At 35.6% G+C, this 22,187-nt stretch overlaps 1 protein-coding gene across 1 annotated transcript in view; it reads right to left on the bottom strand.

Annotated features, from left to right (window-relative positions):
• The window catches only part of BRINP3 (BMP/retinoic acid inducible neural specific 3), a 406,055-nt gene that overhangs the window by 183,864 nt on the left and 200,004 nt on the right, over positions 1-22,187 (bottom strand). Inside the window, exon 4 of the mRNA XM_042975995.1 lies at positions 4,497-4,687. Coding sequence (XP_042831929.1) covers positions 4,497-4,687 — 191 coding nt within the window. The remainder of the gene's footprint in view (positions 1-4,496; positions 4,688-22,187) is intronic.

The raw sequence follows: 22,187 nt of genomic DNA, 5'->3' as shown, positions 1-22,187 counted from the left end.
TAAACTGATTTTTAAAATTTAGGCTACTGGGATGGCTGGGTGGCTCAGTGGGTTAAGGTTCCGACTCTTGATTTCGACTCAGGTCACCATCTCACATTTCGTGAGATCCAGCCCCACACAGCCTCTGTGATGACACCACAGAGCCTACTTGGGATTCTCTCTCTCCCTCTCTCTCTGCTCCTCCCCTGCTCATGTTCTCCTCTCTCTCTCTCTCTCAAAAATAAACTTTAAAAAATCCTTAAAAATAAAATAAAATAATTAAAATTTAGAGTACTAAGGAAGTTTTGGAAAATGCACACACCACATCAGGTAATAGATTAAAGTTTCCCAATATATATTTTCATTGTCAGTAGCATAATATTAAATTTATTATACTATTTCATAATAATCCTAAAGAACAGGTCGGTGTGATCTTTTAGATAAATTGAGTCAATTGAATTGGATCTTCTGAAAATAATGGCCAATTCTAGAAATTGTATTTGACATGTTATTGCATTAAAAACAATATGGAAAATAATACTTTATATAAATGCTGTTAATTGGAATAATATGGCAGTTAATTAAGCTACATAGGTGTTTGAGCCTCTTTTTTTATTTCCAGATGTGTTAATGGACTGCAGCCTACATTTATATTCATAATTGTAAGAGATAAAAACAACATCATTCTACCCCATTTCCTAGAAATTGGCTCATAGTTAACACTATTTGTCCAACTCTTTTGTGTTTTTGCAAGAACTAACATGATAAAAGCAGGCACAGTTTTCCATATTTAATTATATTTTTGCCGTTATCTGATAATGATCTTACTTGATGTTATTTTTTAACAATACTCTGTTTCCTAAATTCTGTAAATCAATGAACAACTTCATACATTTTTTTCAAGAAATTAAACACCTATTACATGGCCTTCAAACACAAGACACTTGGCCTTATCAAAGAAATTGTGGCTCTCGCTACGCTTAGTTGAAAATTTTAAATATATAAATAGAGCATTAAACCTTTAGGGATTTAGTGAAGGAGCTCAGCTCTTGATCCAAATATACTACAAAAGCCCTTGGCATTGAACTATGTATTCAAGTGTGAAGAATTTCAGTAGTTGAATGCCTTTAGATTCCCCTTACACCTCCCACCTCATCCCCAACCCCAGTCCTTTTTATTGTGTTAACTTACATCTAAGCAATTATAATCTTATAATTGAGGAGGGACACCTTTCATCTGTGTAGGGACACACTTGATAACTAATGAAAATAAAGGATACTCTTTCCAGAAAAATGCACAGGAACATACAATTGTGCATGTGAGACAGGAACCTGTAGACCACCTCAAGAGCTTACCCCTAGAGCTTTCACAGTAACACAGACAGCAGCTGACCCAGCACCAGAAAATCACCAGTCACTTAAAATTACTACTGCCTCGGAAGAGAACTCCATCCAGACCTAATTAAATCCTGCAAAGTCTGATAGTCTACCTTTTTCCCATTTCCAACTACCTCACCCTTGCACTCCCCATGTAATTCTGTGATTATATATTCTTAGCCATGCTGTTGCCATTGGCACATACCTCATTTCCTTTTTTTCCTCAGTTATAGCACAAAATATGTTTACTTCTCTTTACTATCCATCCCTGTATCATTCCAATATTGTTCTCTGCTTCCTCTCCCTGATCTAAAGCCCCACTTCTCCTTTCCATCTTTACACTTTAAATATGTCCATTATGTGCCCTGGAAGGCTCTCCCATGGTTAATGGATAATGAGCATTCCAGCATTCCCTGTAGCTCTAAAGGTGAGGCTGTTCACTCTCTCACATTCCGGGTTACTCCTTCCTCTTCCTCAGAGCTTCTCTGAGGTGACTTATTTAAAAAAGTCACTTCTTTAAGGGCGCCCTGGTGGCTCACTCAGTTAAGTGACCAACTCTTGATTTCGGTTTAGGTCATGATCTCACAAACCTGTGAGATCGAACCTTTCTTTGGGCTCTGTGCTGACAGCATGGAGGTTGTTTGGGATTCCCCCTCTCCCTCTCTCTGCCTGTCTCTCTCTCAAAATAGATAAATAAACTTAAAAATAGTCACTTCTCTAAAGCTCTCTTCTACCACACAGCTAGATTATGAGTTTCATGAAGACTTCCCATTCCCAGTTGTATCACAGAACGGAAAAACAATGCCTGTGTGCAATACTTACACCATTAAAACATGTTGATTTTTGTGATACAGATTCTGCTTGCTTGTGGGAGAACAGAAGTACATACAAATATCCATAAGTTTTTTTTTCTTTTTTTCCCCCAATCCCTAGCGCCCTGAACTGCTCCACATGCAGACGGAGTATACACCCCTTTATCAGGCCTGGGACAGCTGGGCCCCCCAGACCTGTGGAGCTGGGGCCAAGTACCAACCACCTGCACAGGTTCCAGTAAGGAGGAGGCCCACCCCCCGTAAACTACCCTGAAGTGGCAGCTACAGACTGACAACAGTCAGTTCCCATTTGGACTTGTTGCCTGATGGGGTCCAGGGCTTCTCCAACAGCTAGGAGTCCCTGGTGTCTCACTAAATGAAATTCCAGCCAACCAGCAAGTCCCTGTCCTATGATGGCAGGCCAGTATCCTCCAGCTCTGTCTTCGTGGGGGGATACACACATCTGGGTAATTTACTACTCGGAGATAAGCAGATGCCTTTTGTCCCCAAGATCCTACTCCTGTGACCAGGCCTCTCTAGACCCACGTCCTGGTCCAAGTCCCTAGTGACCCTCCATTAAGTTTTGACACAAAATGTGAATGAATATTTCTTGCTGAATAAAGTACAAAACTCTATTGCAAAATTCTACTTGGTGCTGAGAAAAAAAATCAATAGCCATATAATAAACATACTTACAATAATGATGTCTTCTATTAGAAAATACGCTTTAAGTTACTGTTTATATCATTGAAATTGATTTCTGAGAAAGTCTCTGACTCCTCAGAAACCTCTAGCTAAATATCTCTAACAGTATCCTATCTTACAGTATTTTTAAATTAACTAAAATATCTGTATTCATGTTGGCTACATTTTTATCTAGATAGCATAAATACTATTTATATACTTGATTATCCAACATAACTCCTATAGTCAGAAGTAGACTAATTATAATTGTGTAATTGACATCTACAGAATTCTTTTAACCAACTTCATCTATTAGCGATCTTGAAGACAGGTAGTATTATTTATGTAACCCATATGATAAAGATATTTCTATATCACATTTTATTCTCTCCTGTATATCTTGAACAATATATACATGGTGCAAATTTTCCATAGCATTCCCAAAATACTGAAGTACTAGTTTTTCAATTAACTTACAAAACAAATTCACACATTAATTTTAAAATCATAAAGCAACAAAATGATATATTTAATGACAGATTTTTACATTAATTACGAAATGTTACAGCTGAAACACTAAGAAATGCTCTTTGTATTTTATTTTGCTCTTGTTAACTTAGTCTAGGATGACCTTATCACATTGCAATGGGTTTGTTTGTTTTGCAGTGGCCATTGAACAAACACAACAACATGCTGATTTAAAATTGCCAGAGAAATGTGTCAAAAAATCTAATGTTTTTGAAGTCACCATCTGTCTGCCTGTCTGTATCTCTCTCCCTCTGTCTCTCTCTTTTTTAATTAAAGGGACCTCTTGGGGTGCTTTGGTGACTCAGTCGGTTAAGTGTCCAACTTCAGCTCAGGTCATGATCTTATGTTTCGTTGAGTTTGGGCCCTATGTCAGGTTTGTGCTGACAGCTAGAGCCTGGAGCCCGCTTCGGATTCTGTATCTTCCTCTCTCTCTGCCCCTCCCCTGCTCATGCTCTGACTCTCTCTCAAAAATAAATAAACATTAATTTATAAATAAGTAAGTAAATAAATAAATAAATAAAATTAAAGGGGCCTTATTCTCACTTTCTCTCAGTTTTGATAAAGTCATCCGTAGTATAGTCAGAGGCAAAAAATTCTAGTGAATTCATGGAATTTACACAATAATTCTAGATTGTGCTATGTCTTGACTTCTAGGAACTTCTATCCAAATACTTGTACTTCTTAATTGTATTTTTAAAATACTGGGGGGGAATATTCCTTAAACCAAGCTGCTTGATGACTTTTGTGTCACTGACACAAAATGTTCTCAGAATGTTTTTAACTACGTACTGTAAAATATGAATATTTGCAAAATAAATTAATATTATTTTAAAAAGTTTCATCCACATACACACTGTAAGGGAGTCTGTGTATCCAGTGCATTTCAATTAACATTAGGGTATGAAAAACCTCGACCCAATTATCAAGTCAAAAAATTACACTGAGATAAACACCATTTCATTGAAATACGTTTCAAAACTTATGACAAATGAAAATGTTAAACTGTTTTTTATAATGTAATTTTTTACATCAGTGAGACATGCAAAGATAAAAAGATGCATTTTAGACCTAGGAATAATAATGGTATGATATCATTTTAGAGTAAAGTCAGTCATACCTTTATGGCAGTGGATGCAATTTGAATGTGGTGAAGTCTCCGAAGGGTGCTGTCCCTGTCAATGAAATAGGAAGCGGCTAGTTGATGTAGCGTCTCCAGAGTGACCAAAGAGCTATTGGTGCTGGAATCACTTCCTTCAGATCTTTTGCTCAACTTCCGCTTGTCCACAAAAATTGTGAGTGACTCCTCTCCTGCATTAATAATATTTAAAATTATTCAATTTTCCACTTAAAATCAATTTTTCATTTATCTGCAGGTGAGGAAGTGTAGATTACAGACATAATGAAACAAAAGACTGATAAGTAACAAAAGGGCAAGTTTTACTTTTGTGTCGCTCACCTGGTACCTAGAAAGGTACTTGAGGTATTGAAGGCTGTAAATACTGACCAGTAAATGGTGAAAAACTCGCTTTCGTGGGACGATTTCTCTGGATTTTTTTGACTTTCATATAGTTTAGCTTACCTAAAACCCCTGTGGCACAAAAGCAAATTAAGAATGGAAAATATGTAATATGAACTTAAGTGTGGTGCATGATACAAAGTTGTATTTACTCAGAAATCTTTACTGTAGATCAGCATGACTAATGGAAACATGACCAAGCATATTACTAAACACTAGCCATTTATTAAAGGTTTTAATATTTTAGTAACCTTTATACCCAACTTGGGGCTCAAATTTACAATATCAAGATCAAGAGTCACATGCTCCACTAACTGAGACAGACAGGTGCCCTTAGCCATGTTTAAAGTGCAGAGAAAACATACACAGTAATACTTTGGATTGCACGTAACTTGTTATGTGAGTGTCACGCAAGATGAGCAAACATTCCTATCATTTTTAACTTGATAAATGAGTGATGTCTTGGAATACAAGGAGTAAGTGATGCCAAACATCACATGATCACAATGGGGCCAATGGTTCTGTGCTCTCTCTCTCTCTTTCTCGTTTGCTCACTGAGGGATTGTGGGTGATCGTCTCCCATACTCAGATGATATTCAGTCTCAGGCCATGATGTTTGGCAGAAATCAGTGATTTTTCAGAACGTTAGAAGGTGCCCACAACAGGCACTAGTGTATTTTTTGTTCCTTCAAAGCACCTATGGATAGTCCTTTGCTTTTCCAGAAAAGAGTAAGCTTAGGAATGCTTTGCTTCATTCTAGGTCAGGCTGCCTGCAGATATAGACCCTTTCTTCTGTCTTCTGCCCTTTTGCCAGTTGCATTAAATACAGTATATGTCAAAAGTTTATTAATACTATACTGTAGTCAACATCTGTTGGTGATAGTGAAAGTTGTCCTACACAATAATCCTCCTCTCTCTTGTCTCCCTCACACTATCCACGAAGGAAACTTTTACCTTTGAAAAAAGGTAAGTTCAAGTTAGTTTGTTTATTTCTTTATAAATAAATTCCTTTATATTTCTTTACTTTGTATTTTCTGTATTATTTTGTATTATGTTACAATATTATAATCATTTTATATGAATTTTTGGGGGTTGTGGGATGAATCATCTGTTTTCCATTATTTCTTATGGGGAAATTCACTTTGATATACAAGTGCTTTGATTTAAAATCATGTTTCCAGAATGAATTATGGTCGCAAATGAAGGTTTTACTATATACCTATATGTACATATAGGTACTCTATATACATATAGAGTATATACATACTCTATATACATATATGTACTCTATATACATATATGTAAACATATGTATTAAATTCAGAGGTTCCTGACGTGTGGCATTATATACAAATATTATGTGTTAATAAGCTCTATGGAAATCACTAACCTCAATGGAAGATTTAAGTATTGCCAATGGATTTTCAAAGGTGAAATTTAAGGTATAATATAATTAAGTTGCAATTTTCAATGTTCAAATGTTTATAAAAATATCAATGTTATTTAAGCTTAACTTTAAGAACTTGCTATCTACGGATTTCCATATTCTTGGATATTCATCTAACACATAATTGTCAGAATTGATGCTTACTCTTATTCTTTCAGTAACCCACTGTTTAGGGGGCATTATGCCGGCTTAGAAAGTGACAACCCAGTTTTAGAAAATACCAAATAAATAAAATAATATTAATTTTAAAATGACATATCCTTGGAGACTATTCAATTCTAAGTAACAGCTTATATTTATCCACAAGAGATCAGGTCAACTGATATCAGAAATAAAGTATTAACAGTGTTATTTCTGAAAGGTCACATTCTCAGTTTGTATTTGGATCCTAACAGGCAGAGTAGAAATAAGCAGCCTAACTACAGCAGCTGAAAAAAAAAAACAAAACTCTCAAAAATATGAATGAGTAGGTCCAATTATGAACAGCATTAGGTCATGTGCATGATAAATGGCTTTCAGGTGAGAACATCTGGAGGAGAAAAGTGAATATATATGTAAATTACTAAACAAGCAAATAAAAAGTCCCCACTGACTACTTACCCCCAGAAAAAGAGGATTAACTAGTGTGGAAATTTGAGTGAATGTATCTCAGAAAGACCAGTGAATCGTAGAAAAAGAAAATCACCTATGTGCCAAGTTTGGGAGAGAATACCAAAACAAACAACATCCTGTACATGGATGTAGAAAAAACAGTTCTGTGGTAGTCTGAGAACTCATAATGAGGGTGTATCACAGATGCAAGTGCCATGGTCTGAATGTTTGTTCCCCTCAGAATGTATACGTGAAATCTTAGCCCCCAAAGATGAAGGGATTAACAGGTGGTGCTTTGGGGAGGTGTTTAGATCAGAGCCCACATCAATGGAATTAGTGCCTTTATAAAAGAAGTTCCAAGAGAGCTCCCTTGCCCCTTCCGCCACATGAAAATACAAGACTATGCAATACTGAAAAGGGCTCTAACCTAACCATGATGGTGCTTTGACCTTAGACTTCCAGGTTCCAGAAGAGTGAGCAATAAATTTCTGCTGTTTTTAAGCCACCCAGTCTGTGGTGTTTTATTGCAGCCCAAATAGACTAATACAGCAAGAGGCAGGTCTTACGAAGTAAGGTTAAAAACAAAATGACAAAGATCTTGGTAAATGTAAATTAAAAGAAAACAAAGTTAACAATCTTGATATCAGATATTGTAGAATTCGGACCAAATATTAAGAAGTGAGAAAAAGAAAAACACTGCATAGTGAGTACTAAAGACTGAAACTTGTCAAGTTGTTTTAATGACAACACTTTTTTTTTTTTTTTTTTTTAATATATGAAATTTACTGTCAAATTGGTTTCCATACAACACCCAGTGCTCATCCCAAAAGGTGCCCTCCTCAATACCCATCACCCACCCTGCCCTCCCTCCCACCCGCCATCAACCCTCAGTTTGTTCTCAGTTTTTAACAGTCTCTAATGCTTTGGCTCTCTCCCACTCTAACCTCTTTTTTTTTTTTTTTTTTCCCTTCCCCTCCCCCATGGGTTTCTGTTATGTTTCTCAGGATCCACATAAGAGTGAAACCATATGGTATCTGTCAACAACACTTTTAATAAAGCAGAAAATACCGGAGATATAGGTTAAAATAGTACAAGAAATGCAAATTCAAAATATATTGATATAGCACTTTGCAATTACGGAATTTGCCCAAATCCGAAAGTTTGACAACCTTGCCAAAGATGTTGGCAAACTGGAAGGAAACATGCCCTCTGATATATTGCTGATGGTAATGCAAAATGATGTAACCAGAGAGAAATCTGGCAATAGTTAGCAATGATTGACTCAGCAATTCTACTTTTAAAATCTATCCCAAAAAACACTGGTTAAGATATGCAAAAAGCTTCTTACTGTGGCTTTATTTGAAATATTTGTAGCAACCCAGAGACCTCATCAGTAAGAATAAACTATGTTGCATCTACAAAGTAGAATACACTGCAGCCACAAGAAAGAAGTGAGAGGGGCGCCTGGGTGACTCAGTTGCTTCAGCCTCTGACTTGATTTGGGCTCCATTCATGATCTCCCGGTTTGTGGGTTGTCTGGCATTGGGCTCTGCACTGACAGTGTGGGAGCCTGCTTGGGATTCTCTGTCTCCCTCTTTCTCTGCTCCTTCCCTGTACACATGCTCTCTGTCTCTCATTCTCTCTCTGTCTCAAAAATAAATAGACATTAAAAACAGAAAAGAAAAAAAAGTGAAAATGATTTCAAACATTTATTCACATAAGTAAGTTTTATGAGTTTAATATTATGACTAAAACAAAATTGTGGATGATTTGGCAGTTCTCAAGGGATTTTATTTAGAAAGTACACCGAAATATCCAAGTTTAGCCTCCTTGCATTTACAGTGTTTTCTACAGATTCCTGTAGATGGAAAGAAGCGTAACTATCTATTCTTTGAAATAATATCTAATTTTTCTTCAATTCAGTGATACATTAAATTTAAAATGTTGGTTCAATTGATTTATTAGAAATTAGTTTTGCCTTGTGGAGATTCAAGAAAGCCTTTTAAATACGTAAGGAGAGTCATCCTCACGGTCTCTTTTTGTATAGTAGTGACTTTTCTTATTACTGGAGCTGTCCAACATGAATTGAAAAAGTATACATCATTGAGCAGAGGAGATAATTAGACCACTAGAATGGACTCTTTCACTGAATTATGAGGTACTGGAAGGAAGAAAAATATAGAATTAATTGTTATAGTTTCAATGTAACTATGCCAACTGCTAGTGCCAAACAGATTTGAGCTTTAATACTGGCTTATATTTAGTAACTGAATGACCTTGAATTGTATAACTTGACTCAATTTCCTCTCATGGAACTTGAGTATAGTATTCCTTCTACTAAGAGGAGCTATAGGCATGAAACAGATAACATCCATAAAAGGTTTAGAATACGACTAGACTGCAGTAAGAATTTGAAAGTTGTTGGCAAGGTATTTTTCTCTTTTATTCATCCAATTTCTTAAACTTAAAATAACTCATTCCATGTCTGCACATTTCTAGTAATTTTAGCTGCATTGTCATATTTGTGATGGACAGAAGCCTCTATTTCTACTTCTTTTCCTGGTCCTACAATCTGTATCCACACATAGAAAGTAAATATCTCTCAAAATAGTCCTTTAAATACTGTATCCCTCTATATGTCTTCACTCTTCTGATGAAAACTCCTTAGTAGGAATTTTATTAATTCCTTCGTAGGCCCTCAGTTGAGTCATATCTCATGCAAAAAGAGAGGAGTAGCATAAACTTATTTTAAAAGCAAATTAAAATACGTGATTTAAAAATATTTTGCAGAGAGGTGCCTGGGTGGCCCTGTTGGTTAGGTGTCCAACTGTTGATTTCAGCTCATGTCATGATCCCGTGGTTTGTGGGTTCCAGCCCAGTGTCAGGTTCCTGACAGCTCAGAGCCTGCTTGGGATTCTCTCTCTCTCCCTCTGTCTCTGCCCCTCCCCTGCTTGCACACACACACTCTCTCTCTCCCTCTCTCTCAAAATAAATAAATAAACTTAAAAAAAAGAATATTTTGCAGATGTTAGAGTGCCTCATGATAATTTAGAAAATGACACGTAACAAAAACTAAGGATTACTATTTCAGAGTGGTCCTATGTTACAATATGAATGATAACAAATACTAATATAAGTTCAAGCAATCAAAGATGTGCATAGAAAAACGATGGCCCATAATCATCATCATGAGTAACAGTAGTTTCCATTCATTATCTACTGGAGATTAAAAAAAAAATATCTCCTTTGTTTTCCAAAGTGTCTACATTTGCTTGTAAGGTATAGGTCAATGTGTTTTCCTCCTTCTATCCTGAGAGTAAATATATATTATAGTGCACAGAGACAATCAAAAGAAAAATACTGTAAATATTAATATACATTTATTACTAGTTTTACAGTTCAATCTTTGTTGTTATTAATTTGAAGGAATTATGATGTAATATGAGAAAGGAAAACATGAGTTTTGGAGTCAGCTGTATAGGAAGGTAAATCCTGACAGCCCATAGGCCCCTAACTTGATGACTATGGGTCTTTGGTAAAGTTATACATGCCCTTAGCCTTCCCATTTTTAAAAGACAGGCAGTAGCTTACTCTCACCTGTTTGAAAAGACTAAGCAATATAATTCCTCCATAGACCCTGGCAGAACACATCTAAGGTGTATAATAAATGTTGGTTTCCTCTATTTTCCTTTTTTTTTTTTTTTTTTTTTTTGGTTAGGGCCTAACAGCAAATGAGAAGGTTTTAAATTTTTATAAGTTAGCATTTCATAGATACTGTATTTCACCACAGGAACCTGGACTTAGTCAAAACTGGTTTCTACTGGATCTTATAATCAAGATACATGGGATTATTAGATATAGCAGTTGGTTATTCTTTCTAACAATTGGATAAAGGGAATCCATTCAGAAGCTGCCCATAGTTCTTGTCTACAGGTGAACATTAATCCACGTATGCAGAAGCTTTCCCTGCAGTGAAGCATGAGAGGCAGTTTAAATTACCCTAATTGTTCTCTCATGAATACCTTGTTTTAAACCCTTAGTTACAACAGACAACATTGCGATGTAAGCTGGGTAGTTTATGCTAAATTTCAAGTGTTATAAATCATGGATTGTTAAATATCTAAGATATTTTAACAAAGCTACTCAATCTACATTGAAAATAGGCCTATTTCTTTCCTCTCAGAGATCTGGTCTTTTTAGGTTATATATAACTACCATGTTTTGAGGATGTTTATGGTCTTCACGTTCTTTGAAACTTTCACAGTCAGTCTTAAGGAAGAATGCATTTTGGATTTTAATTGTAACTTTTTCTTAAGTGTTTGATTATAAAAGTTCATCCAAATTCTACATAAATAACACAATATTCAGATTTGAAAACTGAGATATTATTCAATCAACTAAAATTTGTGTTCGTATGTCATTTTTATTCATATTTTTTTAAGCCAACTGTAGCTCATAAGCATGACATGAGTACCAAAGGGCATCCACACATTTTGTAAAAACTAAATGTGATTCTGAAAATGATTCAACATTCTGAGTTTGTTAGAAAGTGAAAAGGATTAATGACTGTGGATATAAAAAGATGTGATCATTTCACACAGAAATCATGCAGCTGTGTCTTTTACAACTAAAATACTGTGGTCATTTATGGACATTAAGAGCACATATTGAAAAATGCTTTTAGGGAGAATGCAAAACAGAAAACAATAAAACAATAACAAAAAACAATCATGACCTTAATGTCATCCTATGATTGGCTCGTAAGAGGTGATGAGGTACATTTGATATGCAATGGACCTCATAATAATGTATTTTTCTGTCCTGATTTTCAAATCATCTATGTTATGTCCATGAAGAAGAGAAATTTTAAAGAACTTTTGCCCTATTATATTTTCCTTGGATTTTCTCAATCTGCATTCTCATATATATATATATATGGTTATTGAGGATAAAGGTAATGCTTTCAAAAAGTCAGAACAAGCCAGAAAACAATGGATAATAGAATGAGTAAAAGCATCCTAAGGATAAGTAAATAATGATGATGCAGTAGATTGCATTATCTTTGTAATTATTTTCTGCACTATCATGGATGCAAACACACATACATGGATCAATGGTAAATTGTAAAGAAGAACTATAAACAGTTCATGGGTGATTCCCTTTAAACTGGAATTGGAAAGGATAACACTCTGGTCAGTAGAATACATAAGAGCCAGTAGGTCATGATCTAGTACAAGTTTTTGAGAAGCATTGCAAAGTTACACAAACTCTTTAGCTTTTTGTCTCTGCCAGGAGGACAGCGTGTTCCAAAGAAAACGTTCTTCAGCTTGATTCTTGGAATGAGGAGACAACCAGAGCAGAATCATGGAGGATCCACAATCAAAGCATATTAGGGAGACACAGCTATTATAAAGTCCACTGAGGGTTGTTCGTTTGTTTATTTTGTGTTTTATTTCTTTAATATGATGACAATAACTCTTATATGTTGACTGTATTTTATGTTATCATTGTTCTGCTTTTGGGTTAGTGTACCAACCTATAACATATAACATTCTGTTCAGACAAACACATACACACACACGCACACACACAACTTTAAACTTATGGCAGATGTCTGCCTGGTCATTCAATTTCCTTACACTGGAAGATCTGATCGTGAATGTTTTGCTTTTTGTCAGGTTTACTTATAAAGAACTGCCATAAAAATCTTTCTCTTAGGAATAATCAGTGCAAACACAGCTTAATGTAATTGTAGGTTTTACTTTTGATGTAACATTTTAACTGAAAAACATTATCCTACTTTTTGGTAATGAGAGATTACATTATTTCTTGTGCTAAAATATGATAATATTTTGTTCACTATGAATGAGCATTCTTTCTTAGTTTAACATGTTAAAAGGTAAACATCCTGATGATATCTTTCTACTAATGTAGTGTTCTTGAAAAAAAAAAAACACTGGTTCAGAAACAAATAGATATTAAAAAACATCAATCTGAGAAAACTAGGCTTCTGACAAGAAGCAGAGCCAAATATATAAAAGAAGTAAAAACAGACTTGTTGGCTTAACACCAGTTGGCATCTGCAAGATATTACGGAAAGGAAATAACTGGTCTTATAGAGCTTCAACAAAGAAACATAATGTGTTTTGCAAAACACTCCAAATGAGAGCAACTGACTTTATGATTATTAACAGTTATCCCCCACAACATCTGAGAAAATTCTAAACAAAATTACCCAGATCATAATATTCTCTATAGAACAATGACATGAAAGAACTAGAAATAAATAGTTCCCATGTCAGATGAAATTGAATCGACCCTGAGTGAAATGCAATGAAGTCCCCTCTATGTTGGGAGTTGTTTACAAACTATGTTATAATGAACATTTTTGTTACATATATAGTTATAGACTCCTGTTATTATTTTGGTAAGATTAATTTTCAGAAGTGAGACTTCTGGAAGAGTTAAGAACACTCTAAATTTATATAGATACTCTAAACAGTGCTGTTCATACTTAATGTGTATATAAATCACCCACAGATCTTGTTAACATGTAGATTCTGATTCATTAATCTGAGATGGAATCTGAGACTCTGCAGTTCAAACAAACTCCAAGGTGGTGCTGGCTGTTGAACCATGAACCACACTTGAGTAATGAGGCTCTAAACCACAGTAAACTTATTACCAGTTTAAACGTCTGTATTTATTAGTCACCTGTGTGTTCCTTTAAGGAAGGTCTTGGGTCTTTGCATTGTTCTAGGTAACTCAGTACGTGTTTGTCAAACAGTGGACATTTATCTACCTTACCAAACTGCTATGAAGAGGAAAAAAACAAACAATATAATTTATAAAATTCCAAAACTTAACATTTACCTTTTGACTTAGTTGCCAGTAAGGTCATTATTAAGATCAATCGGCATAGCAATTTTAATCCCATTTTCTTTTGTGTTATATATATGATTATTTATATAAATGGCTTCAAAGCATTTCAATAGATAACTGTCTTATAAACCAAAAAAATTAATTAACAATATTGTTTTAATTTTCACTTTTAAAACATTTAATTTATCAGAGAAATATTAGAGATACAAGGTGAAAGAGAGAGATGAGAGACTGAGACAGAGAGGAATAGATATAACTAATCTTAAGTAGCATGAGTATATACTTATTTCTAAAAAACAGTATGGCAGGTTTTCTTTAAATATTTTTTTTCCTTTTCAATACCATTAGCTTAATGATTCCCTGGGATACAAGTTTCAGAAAAGATTGCTTTTCCTTTCAGTTTTTTTCTTAAAGCAGACTATGCATTCTAATAGAGGAAATAGTTCCATGCATTTTCAGTGAGTATTTCTTTTTGCTCAAGAAATAAATTACATATATTTTTTATCAGATTTGCTCCTTTAATTATGTTATAGTTAAACTAAAATAAAATAATTTATATTTCCTAAGATGAGGCCAAATGAAAATGAGAAACACAGTCACTAATCGATTTTGAAAGAGGGTTGTATATGATGTAGAGTTAAAACTATCTGTGGACACTTTATACAGAATGTAATTTACATAGAGAAGAGTGAGAATCGAGTATTTCTGAAATTAAACAAGGATATTTGGAATCTTACCCTCATAAGGATGCAAGGAAATTTTTAAAAATTGAATTGCTGTTCTACCTATAGTGTATGTTACTGCCTGACTCTGCTCTGTTCTTCTTGAAAGAAATACACATGCCAGCAACATATGGTAACACGTTTCAAGCTAGAGCTTTGCAACCATAACAACTTATATACTAAGTGGTTATTGAGGTAGTATTCATTATTATAAATTTTTTAACATTTATTTATTTTTGAGAGATGGAGAGAGACAGAGCATGAGTGGGGGAGGGGCAGAGAGAGAGGGAGACACAGAACCCGAAGCAGGCTCCAGGATCCGAGCTGTCAGCACAGAGCCCGACACGTGGCTCAAACTCACAAACTGTGAGATCATGACCTGAGCCGAAGTCGATGCTTAAACAACTGAGCCACCAAGGAGCCCCAGTAGTATTCATTATAATAAATAACTATGCTAGTAAGTTAATGCTACTGTGGACATTCAATCATGTGTTTTTCCATTGTAATAACAAAGCAAATATTTTCTTTATATAAAAAAATTACATATCTGATAAAATGCTTAAGTTGAATAATGGGGTAATGACAAGATATGTTCTCATAAGAAGCACTTGCATGAAAAAAATTAATAAAAACCACACACATTAAAAAAAATATAACTATTTCCACTAAAAATTTAATCATGGCTTTTAAAACTCTGTGCATTCAAAGCCAGTAGTCAAACAGGACTTGTTTTTATGTTACTGAGAATGAAAAATATTTTCCAAAGTTGCAAATGAACAAATCTTAATAGATTATCTAGTTGCTTCTAGAATGAATTTCAGTTTGTTTTTAAAACTATCTCTATCAAGTAAAGAGTACTTTTTCCTGCACTCCTCTTCCTGGGAAGGTATTTTTCCCAAACAATCCTCATTGTCCCTGCATTCCTGATTCTGCCAGAAGAAGTGCAGTGAGTTAACAGAGAGGCTGGTGTAGGAAAGCAACTTATGTGAGTAACCCCACCTCTTCCTCTTTCTCTACAGGTTGTGCTTGTCAGGAGAGAGCACAAGCTTTGTTCTCCTCTTCAGTGTGTTAGGCTTTAGAGAGCCTGGGTTGATAGGGAACCACACATATGCTCTTGAGACTATATGTGGCTCAGGGCTATAACAATGACTCTTACACAAATCTGCATAATACTGGAGATGGGGATCAGGTCCCATTTAAAATTACTATAGGGGTACAAGGGTGGCTCAGTAGGTTGAGTGTCAGACTCTTGATTTTCGCTCAGGTCATGATCTCACAGTTCATGGCATCAAGCCCCACATCGGGCTCTGCACTGACAGCACAGAAGCTGCTTGGGATTCTCTCTCTCCCTGTCTCTCTGTCCCTCTCGCATTAGTGCACTTGTGTGTGCTCTCTCTCTCTTTCTAATAAATAAACATTAAAAAATAAAATCACTATAAACATTTTGTTACAAGGTTTTATAAAATTTTAAGTGCAATTTTTGGGCTCCATCTTGCATAGTCTTTTGTCTTTTTCATTTGGTGCAGAACCTAGGTTTGTTGCTTCATAGTGGGCACCCTCCCTCTCCCGTCAACCCAGTAGGTTTAAGATCTTTTTCTTTTTTTTCCTATTCTCATTTGTTGTTGTCCTATATTCAGTACACAGATACACTTTTATTTCAGTGTTTGTCATATATTGTATTATAATGAAATATATTATAAAAGCAGTCATGAAATATATTCCATAGCTAGAAATCAATATATCCCAGTAATGCAATCTTTTTCAAGATTGATTCTTCAAATTGAGTAGCTTAGTTTAGATATTTAACCAGTGATGGAGTTTAGATATCATTATCCAAATAGAAGCAAGCTGAATTACTCTATTGATAAATAGTCTGGAAGCTATAAGATGAAATAAATGTGGAAAATGATATAGATTGAAGAAGGTTTTTTTATAATTTATTTTTCCCTATAGGGAGATAATTCAATCACTGGCTTTATCTATCATAAAATATCCCATTAAAGGCTTCAAATATGCTATCCAAAGTTTTATGTCTAAGTCAATAATATGATGTACTAAATAACTCAGGGAAAAAAGACATTTTTCATTTATTTGTTTTTCATCACCTTAGTACTGACAGTGAATATTTTATACTCAACTCGTTTTTAAAAATGTTTAAATTTAGTTGAAGATCTAGTTACTTAAGAAGCAAAAACAACTGTCTTTTCATTTAAAATGTTTACTTATATACATAACATCCTCAGTGTGCTATTATTAGGGTTGTTACTTACTCAGTTAAGAGAGAGAATTAGCTCCAATTAAACACCACAAATCTCATTTTTTAATGGAAAAACACAATTTCATGTTCAACTAGGTGAAACATGTAAAACTAAACTATACTTACAACAACAAAAAAGGCTTAGTGGAATTACAACAGCAATATTTAAAAAATCGTCTGAAATCAAGCTGGTGTACTTGTTAATTGTAAATAGTTTATATCCTTAAGCTATGTAAATAATTTCATGCATTTTAGCTAAATTATTAACATCATCCAGCAGAGATTCCTGAAAGAAAACATAAGTAATATTTACAGAAAAAAAAAGAAAATTCCAATAGAAAATATAAGGAACACTAAATCTAAGTAATAGAGGTTAGAAGGCTAGTGAGTATGGCAATTCTATTTCTTCCCCTTCTTCACCCCCCAGCCCCACCTTACTCCACTCTGCCTTTAAGAAAACGCTTGCATAAGACTTAAATAACTAAAGAAAAGCAATTTTAAGAGACTATATTATCATCATTGAATAATCAACCTGAAGAAAAGATTTAATCCCACAAAGGATTTTTGAACCATGTTCATAAAAACAAATAAAAACATACACAACAAAAACCAATCTGAAGGCCCAAATGTGGCATTCACAATGCCAAAGCAATGAAAACAATTAAAAAGTCACCTTTTTAATTTCTGTCTCTGCCTTTCCCCTGTTACTTTCTTCTTTTCTTATTTGGAGAATATATTTTATATTCTGAAATTCTTCTCCACAATGAAGCCTGATAGGAGTATAAGACTACTGAACTCAAAAAAAAATAATAATGTTTAAGTATTATTGAGAGACATAGAACATGAGCATGGGAGGGGCAGAGAGAGGGGGAGACACATAATCTGAAGCAGGCTCCAGGCTCTGAGCTGTTAGCACAGAGCCTGAAATGGGGCTGTAACTCACAAACCATGAGATATGACCTGAGCTGATGCCAGATGTTTAACTGACTGAACCACCCAGGTGCTCCCAAACCACTGAACTTTTTAAAGGAAGTTAGACAGGGTGACAGGATGGCTCAGTCAGTCAAGCGTCCAACTCTTGATCATGGCTCAGGTCATAATCTCATGGTTTGTGAGTTAGAGCCCCACATGGGGTTCTGCATTGACAGTCCAGAGCCTGCTTGGGACTCTCTCTCTCCACCTTTCTCTCTGTCCTTTCGCCATTCATGCTCTCTGTCTCTCTCTCAAAGTAAGTAAACTTAAAAAAAATAAAAATAAATAAAATAAGTTAGAGTAATGATTTTCACTTTTACTTCAGATTTTATTGTATTAATAATCATTGACCTCACTAACCTATATAGATGCAGCTTTCACAGAATAAGTTTTTAAAATTATTGGGATATTTTATAATTATTTCTATCTGCACTGCTGTAATAACAATAACATGAGTGCATTGCATGTTGACATCATACCATACATTGTGCCAAGAATATTTTCCTACATAGACATTAATCTTCCCATGACCCTACCACACAGATATTACTCTCCCACTTTCTCCTAAAAACAACCTAAAATCACAGAAGTTACTTAGCATTTTTTAACAATTTCACAATTAGTTCAAAAAAGGTGGGGGAGTTAATTTTCAATACCAGCTTTGTCTGATCTCTTCATCATATTATTTAGTGTATTGATTTATGAAGGACAGAGATAATGAGTTTTCATGGCTGACCTTTCTTGTCTCCCTGAACCATCTACATCTTCCACCTGTAATTCCTTAAGGCCACCTGACACTTATATTTCCTCAATGTGCCCAGGAATTTCCTTTACCAACTTCTCCATGCCTTGCTCACCTGCTCTTGCTTGCATCCTGATTCTCTCCAATTCTGAATCTTTGTTTAACCGACTGTTTTGGTTCTTTGTGTTTGCTTTTCATTCACCTTTCTTCTTGAATTAGATCTCGGTTACTCTCTGTGTGTATCATATTTTTGACATCTATTTGGTGAACTTGAAAACCACAGCCTCTAAGCAAAGTGTAATCTCACATATTAATTTAACAAATATTTCATAAGTAGAAAGGGGGAGGGGCAAAGTTGGTGGAGCAGCATGGAAATTTTCTGTTTCTTTCATTCTTGAAATGCAGCTATGTCAGCATCAAACCATTTTGCACACCCAGAAAATTGATCTGAGTACCGATCAACAATCTGCATAACTTAAAGCACATAACTTGGCAGGTATGTGGCACAGAGAGGTACAATGGGGAAGAGAGAAGCTGCAGGGGCATGGAGAGTTGTTTTTGTTTGCAGAGACAGGACAGAGATGGAGCGGGGGAGAGTACAAGAAAAGCACTTTCCTCAAAAGCAGCTGGAGCAAAAGAGCAGAAACACTCTCAGGAACTGAACCAGCAAGGGAGAAAGGAGAAGTTTTGCTGCCTTTAGGACTCTATAAACAGGGGAGTGCAGAGTTGGAAACTCTGCAGCTGGATACCTGGCAGTGCTCTGGTAGGAAGAACAAATCCCCAGGAGCAGACAGCAAGGTCCAAGGGGTCCTCAGGCCACACGGGGAAAGATGGTTCCCCGGCCAGGAGGACATTTGGTAGAGGCCGTGCAGTGTACACACAGGAAAAGGTCCCAGCGGACCCCAGATTACAGCCACACTTGCTGGTGGAGCAAAGATGTTAAGGTATGAAGAAGCCTGGCACGAGATGTGTGTTGTGATTTACCATAGTCCTTGAACCGCTGCTGCTACATGATTGTGTGAAATTTTTCTGGGACATTGGGCATCTACAGTGGTGCAGTCGCATGACTGTTCTCAGGGTGGCCGACAACTGGCCCTGACTCCACAAGACCCTTCTCCAGAAGGTAGGAGCAGGTTCAAGCTACAGGACCTTCAGAAGTGAAGGGTTTGGAAACACAGCCCCATCTCAGGTAAAATTTGGGAGGTAGGTACCACTTGGCAGGCTGACAGCTTGGTCCCAGCCAGTGGAGATTCAGGTAGCGGATAGAAGCTCGAGACAAAGGAGAGGTGCTTGATTGCCATTTAGTGAGAGCACAGAGATTTGATGCTAGAGACTGGGAAGATGGAGGATGTCATTTTCACCTCCCCTGCCCATGCGCATAGGCACATAAGCATGCCACACCAATCCACCCCAGTAAGCTAAGCAGTAACACCTAGCGGAGTATAGAGTCATTAAACCAAGTCCTGTCCACCTACATCAAACATGCCCTAGAGGCACCACAAGTTTCCCCCCCTGCTTTGTGCTTAGTGTACATACTATAAGTACGTACTTCATAGTTTGATTTCTAGGGGAAACTGCATGTAATTTTGTTAGGATTCCATTCTCTCCGATGGTCCATCTAATTTTATTTTTCTTATTCTTGGATACAAAAAGAGACTTTTTTTCTGTTTTTATAAAAAAGATTTTTCTTTATTTTTCTACTATATTTTACTACTTTTTGTACATTGTTTAGTCTATTTTACTTTATTCATTTCATTTTATTCTATTTTATTGTATGACTTTTTTAAAATCTTTAAACATATCTTACTTTTTTTTCATTTTTTTTCTTTTATTTCCCTTTCTTCTCTCTTCTATCAAGCTTCTTTCAACAACCAGAAGAAAACACACCTTGGATCTAGCTTTCTTTATTTGATTTTTTGTGTGTTCTTTTTAATTTTTTTTAATTTTATTTTTAATTCTATGAACTCTTTTCTTTCTCCAAAATGATGAAAAGAAGGAATTCACCCCAAAAGAATGAACAGGAAGAAATGACAGCCAGGGACTTAATCAACACAGATATAAACAAGATATCTGAAACAGAATTTAGAGTCACAATAATAAGAATACTATCTGGGGTTGGAAAAAATCATAGAACCCCTCTCTGTAGAGATAAAAGTAAAATCTAGTCAGGATGAAGTTAAAAATGCAATAACTGAGATGGAATCTCAAATGGATGCCACAGAAGCAAGGGTAAATGAAGCAGAGCAGCGAATCAGTGATAGAGAAGACAAACTTATGGCCAATAATGAAGCAGAAAAAAAGAGGGAAACTAAGGCAAAAGAGCAAGATATAAGAATTAGAGAAACTCAATGACTCATTAAAAAGGAACACCATCCGAATCATAGGGGCCCCAGAAGAGGAAGAGAGGGTAAAAAGAGTAGAAGGTTTATGTGAGCAAATCATAGTGGAAGACTTTCCTAACCTGGACAAAGACACAGACATCAAAATCCAGGAAGCACAGAGAACTCCCATTAGATTCAACAAAAACTGATCATCAACAAGGCATATCATAGTCAAATTCACAAAATATACAGACAAGGAAAGAATTATGAAAGCAGCAAGGAAATAAAAAAGGCCTTAACCTATAAGGGAAGACACATCAGTTTCACAGCAGACCTATCCACAGAAGCTTAACATGTCAAAAAAGAGTGGCAGGATATAGTCAATGTGCTGAGTTGGAAAAAAATATGCAGCCAAGAATTCTTTATCTAGCAAAGCTGTCATTCAAAATAGAAGAAGAAATAAAGAATTTACAAGACAAACAAAAACTACAAGCATTTGTGACTTCTAAACCAGTTTTGCAAGAAATTTTAAGGGGACTCTCTGAGGGGAGAAAATATAAAATAAAACAAAAAAGACCAAAAGCAACAAAGACTAGAAAGGACCAGAGAACACCACCAGAAACTTCAACTGTACAGGCAACACAATGGCAATAAGTTAATACCTTTCATTATCCACTCTTAATGTCAAAGGACTAAATGCTCCAATCAAAAGACATAGGGTAACAAAATGGATGAGAAAACAAGTTCCATCTATATGCTGTTTACAAGATACTCATTTTAGAGCTAAAGGTACCAGCAGATTTAAAGTTAGGGGATGGAGAACCATCTATCATAATAATGGTTGCCAAGGAAAGCTGGAGAAAGCCATACTCATATCAGACAATCTAGATTTTAAAATAAAGACTGTAACAAGAGATGAAGAAGGGCATTGTATCATAATTAAGGAGTCTATCCACCAAGAAGGTCTAACAATTGTAACCATTTATGCCGCAAATGTGATGGATCCAAATATATCAATCAGTTAATCACAAACATAAAGAAACTCATTGACAATAATACCACAATGATGGGGGACTTCAACACCCCACTTGCAGCAATGTAAGCAGGAAGTCAACAAGGAAATAATGGCTTTGAATGATTCACTGGACTGGATGGGCTTAACGGATATATCCAGAACATTTCATCCTAAAGCAGCAGATCTTCTTGAGTGCACATGGAACATTCTCCAGAATAGAGCACATACTGGGACACAAATCAGCCCTTAACAAGTACAAAAAGATCGAGATCATACCTTGCATATTTTCACACCACAACACTATGAAAGTCAAAATCAACCACAAGAAAAAACTTGGAAAGAC

The sequence above is a fragment of the Panthera tigris genome, chromosome F3, assembly GCF_018350195.1.
Source record: "Panthera tigris isolate Pti1 chromosome F3, P.tigris_Pti1_mat1.1, whole genome shotgun sequence".
NCBI classification, from domain to species: domain Eukaryota; kingdom Metazoa; phylum Chordata; class Mammalia; order Carnivora; family Felidae; genus Panthera; species Panthera tigris.
Note: the sequence above shows the minus strand (reverse complement) of the source record. Positions and strands in the feature narration are given on the sequence as shown.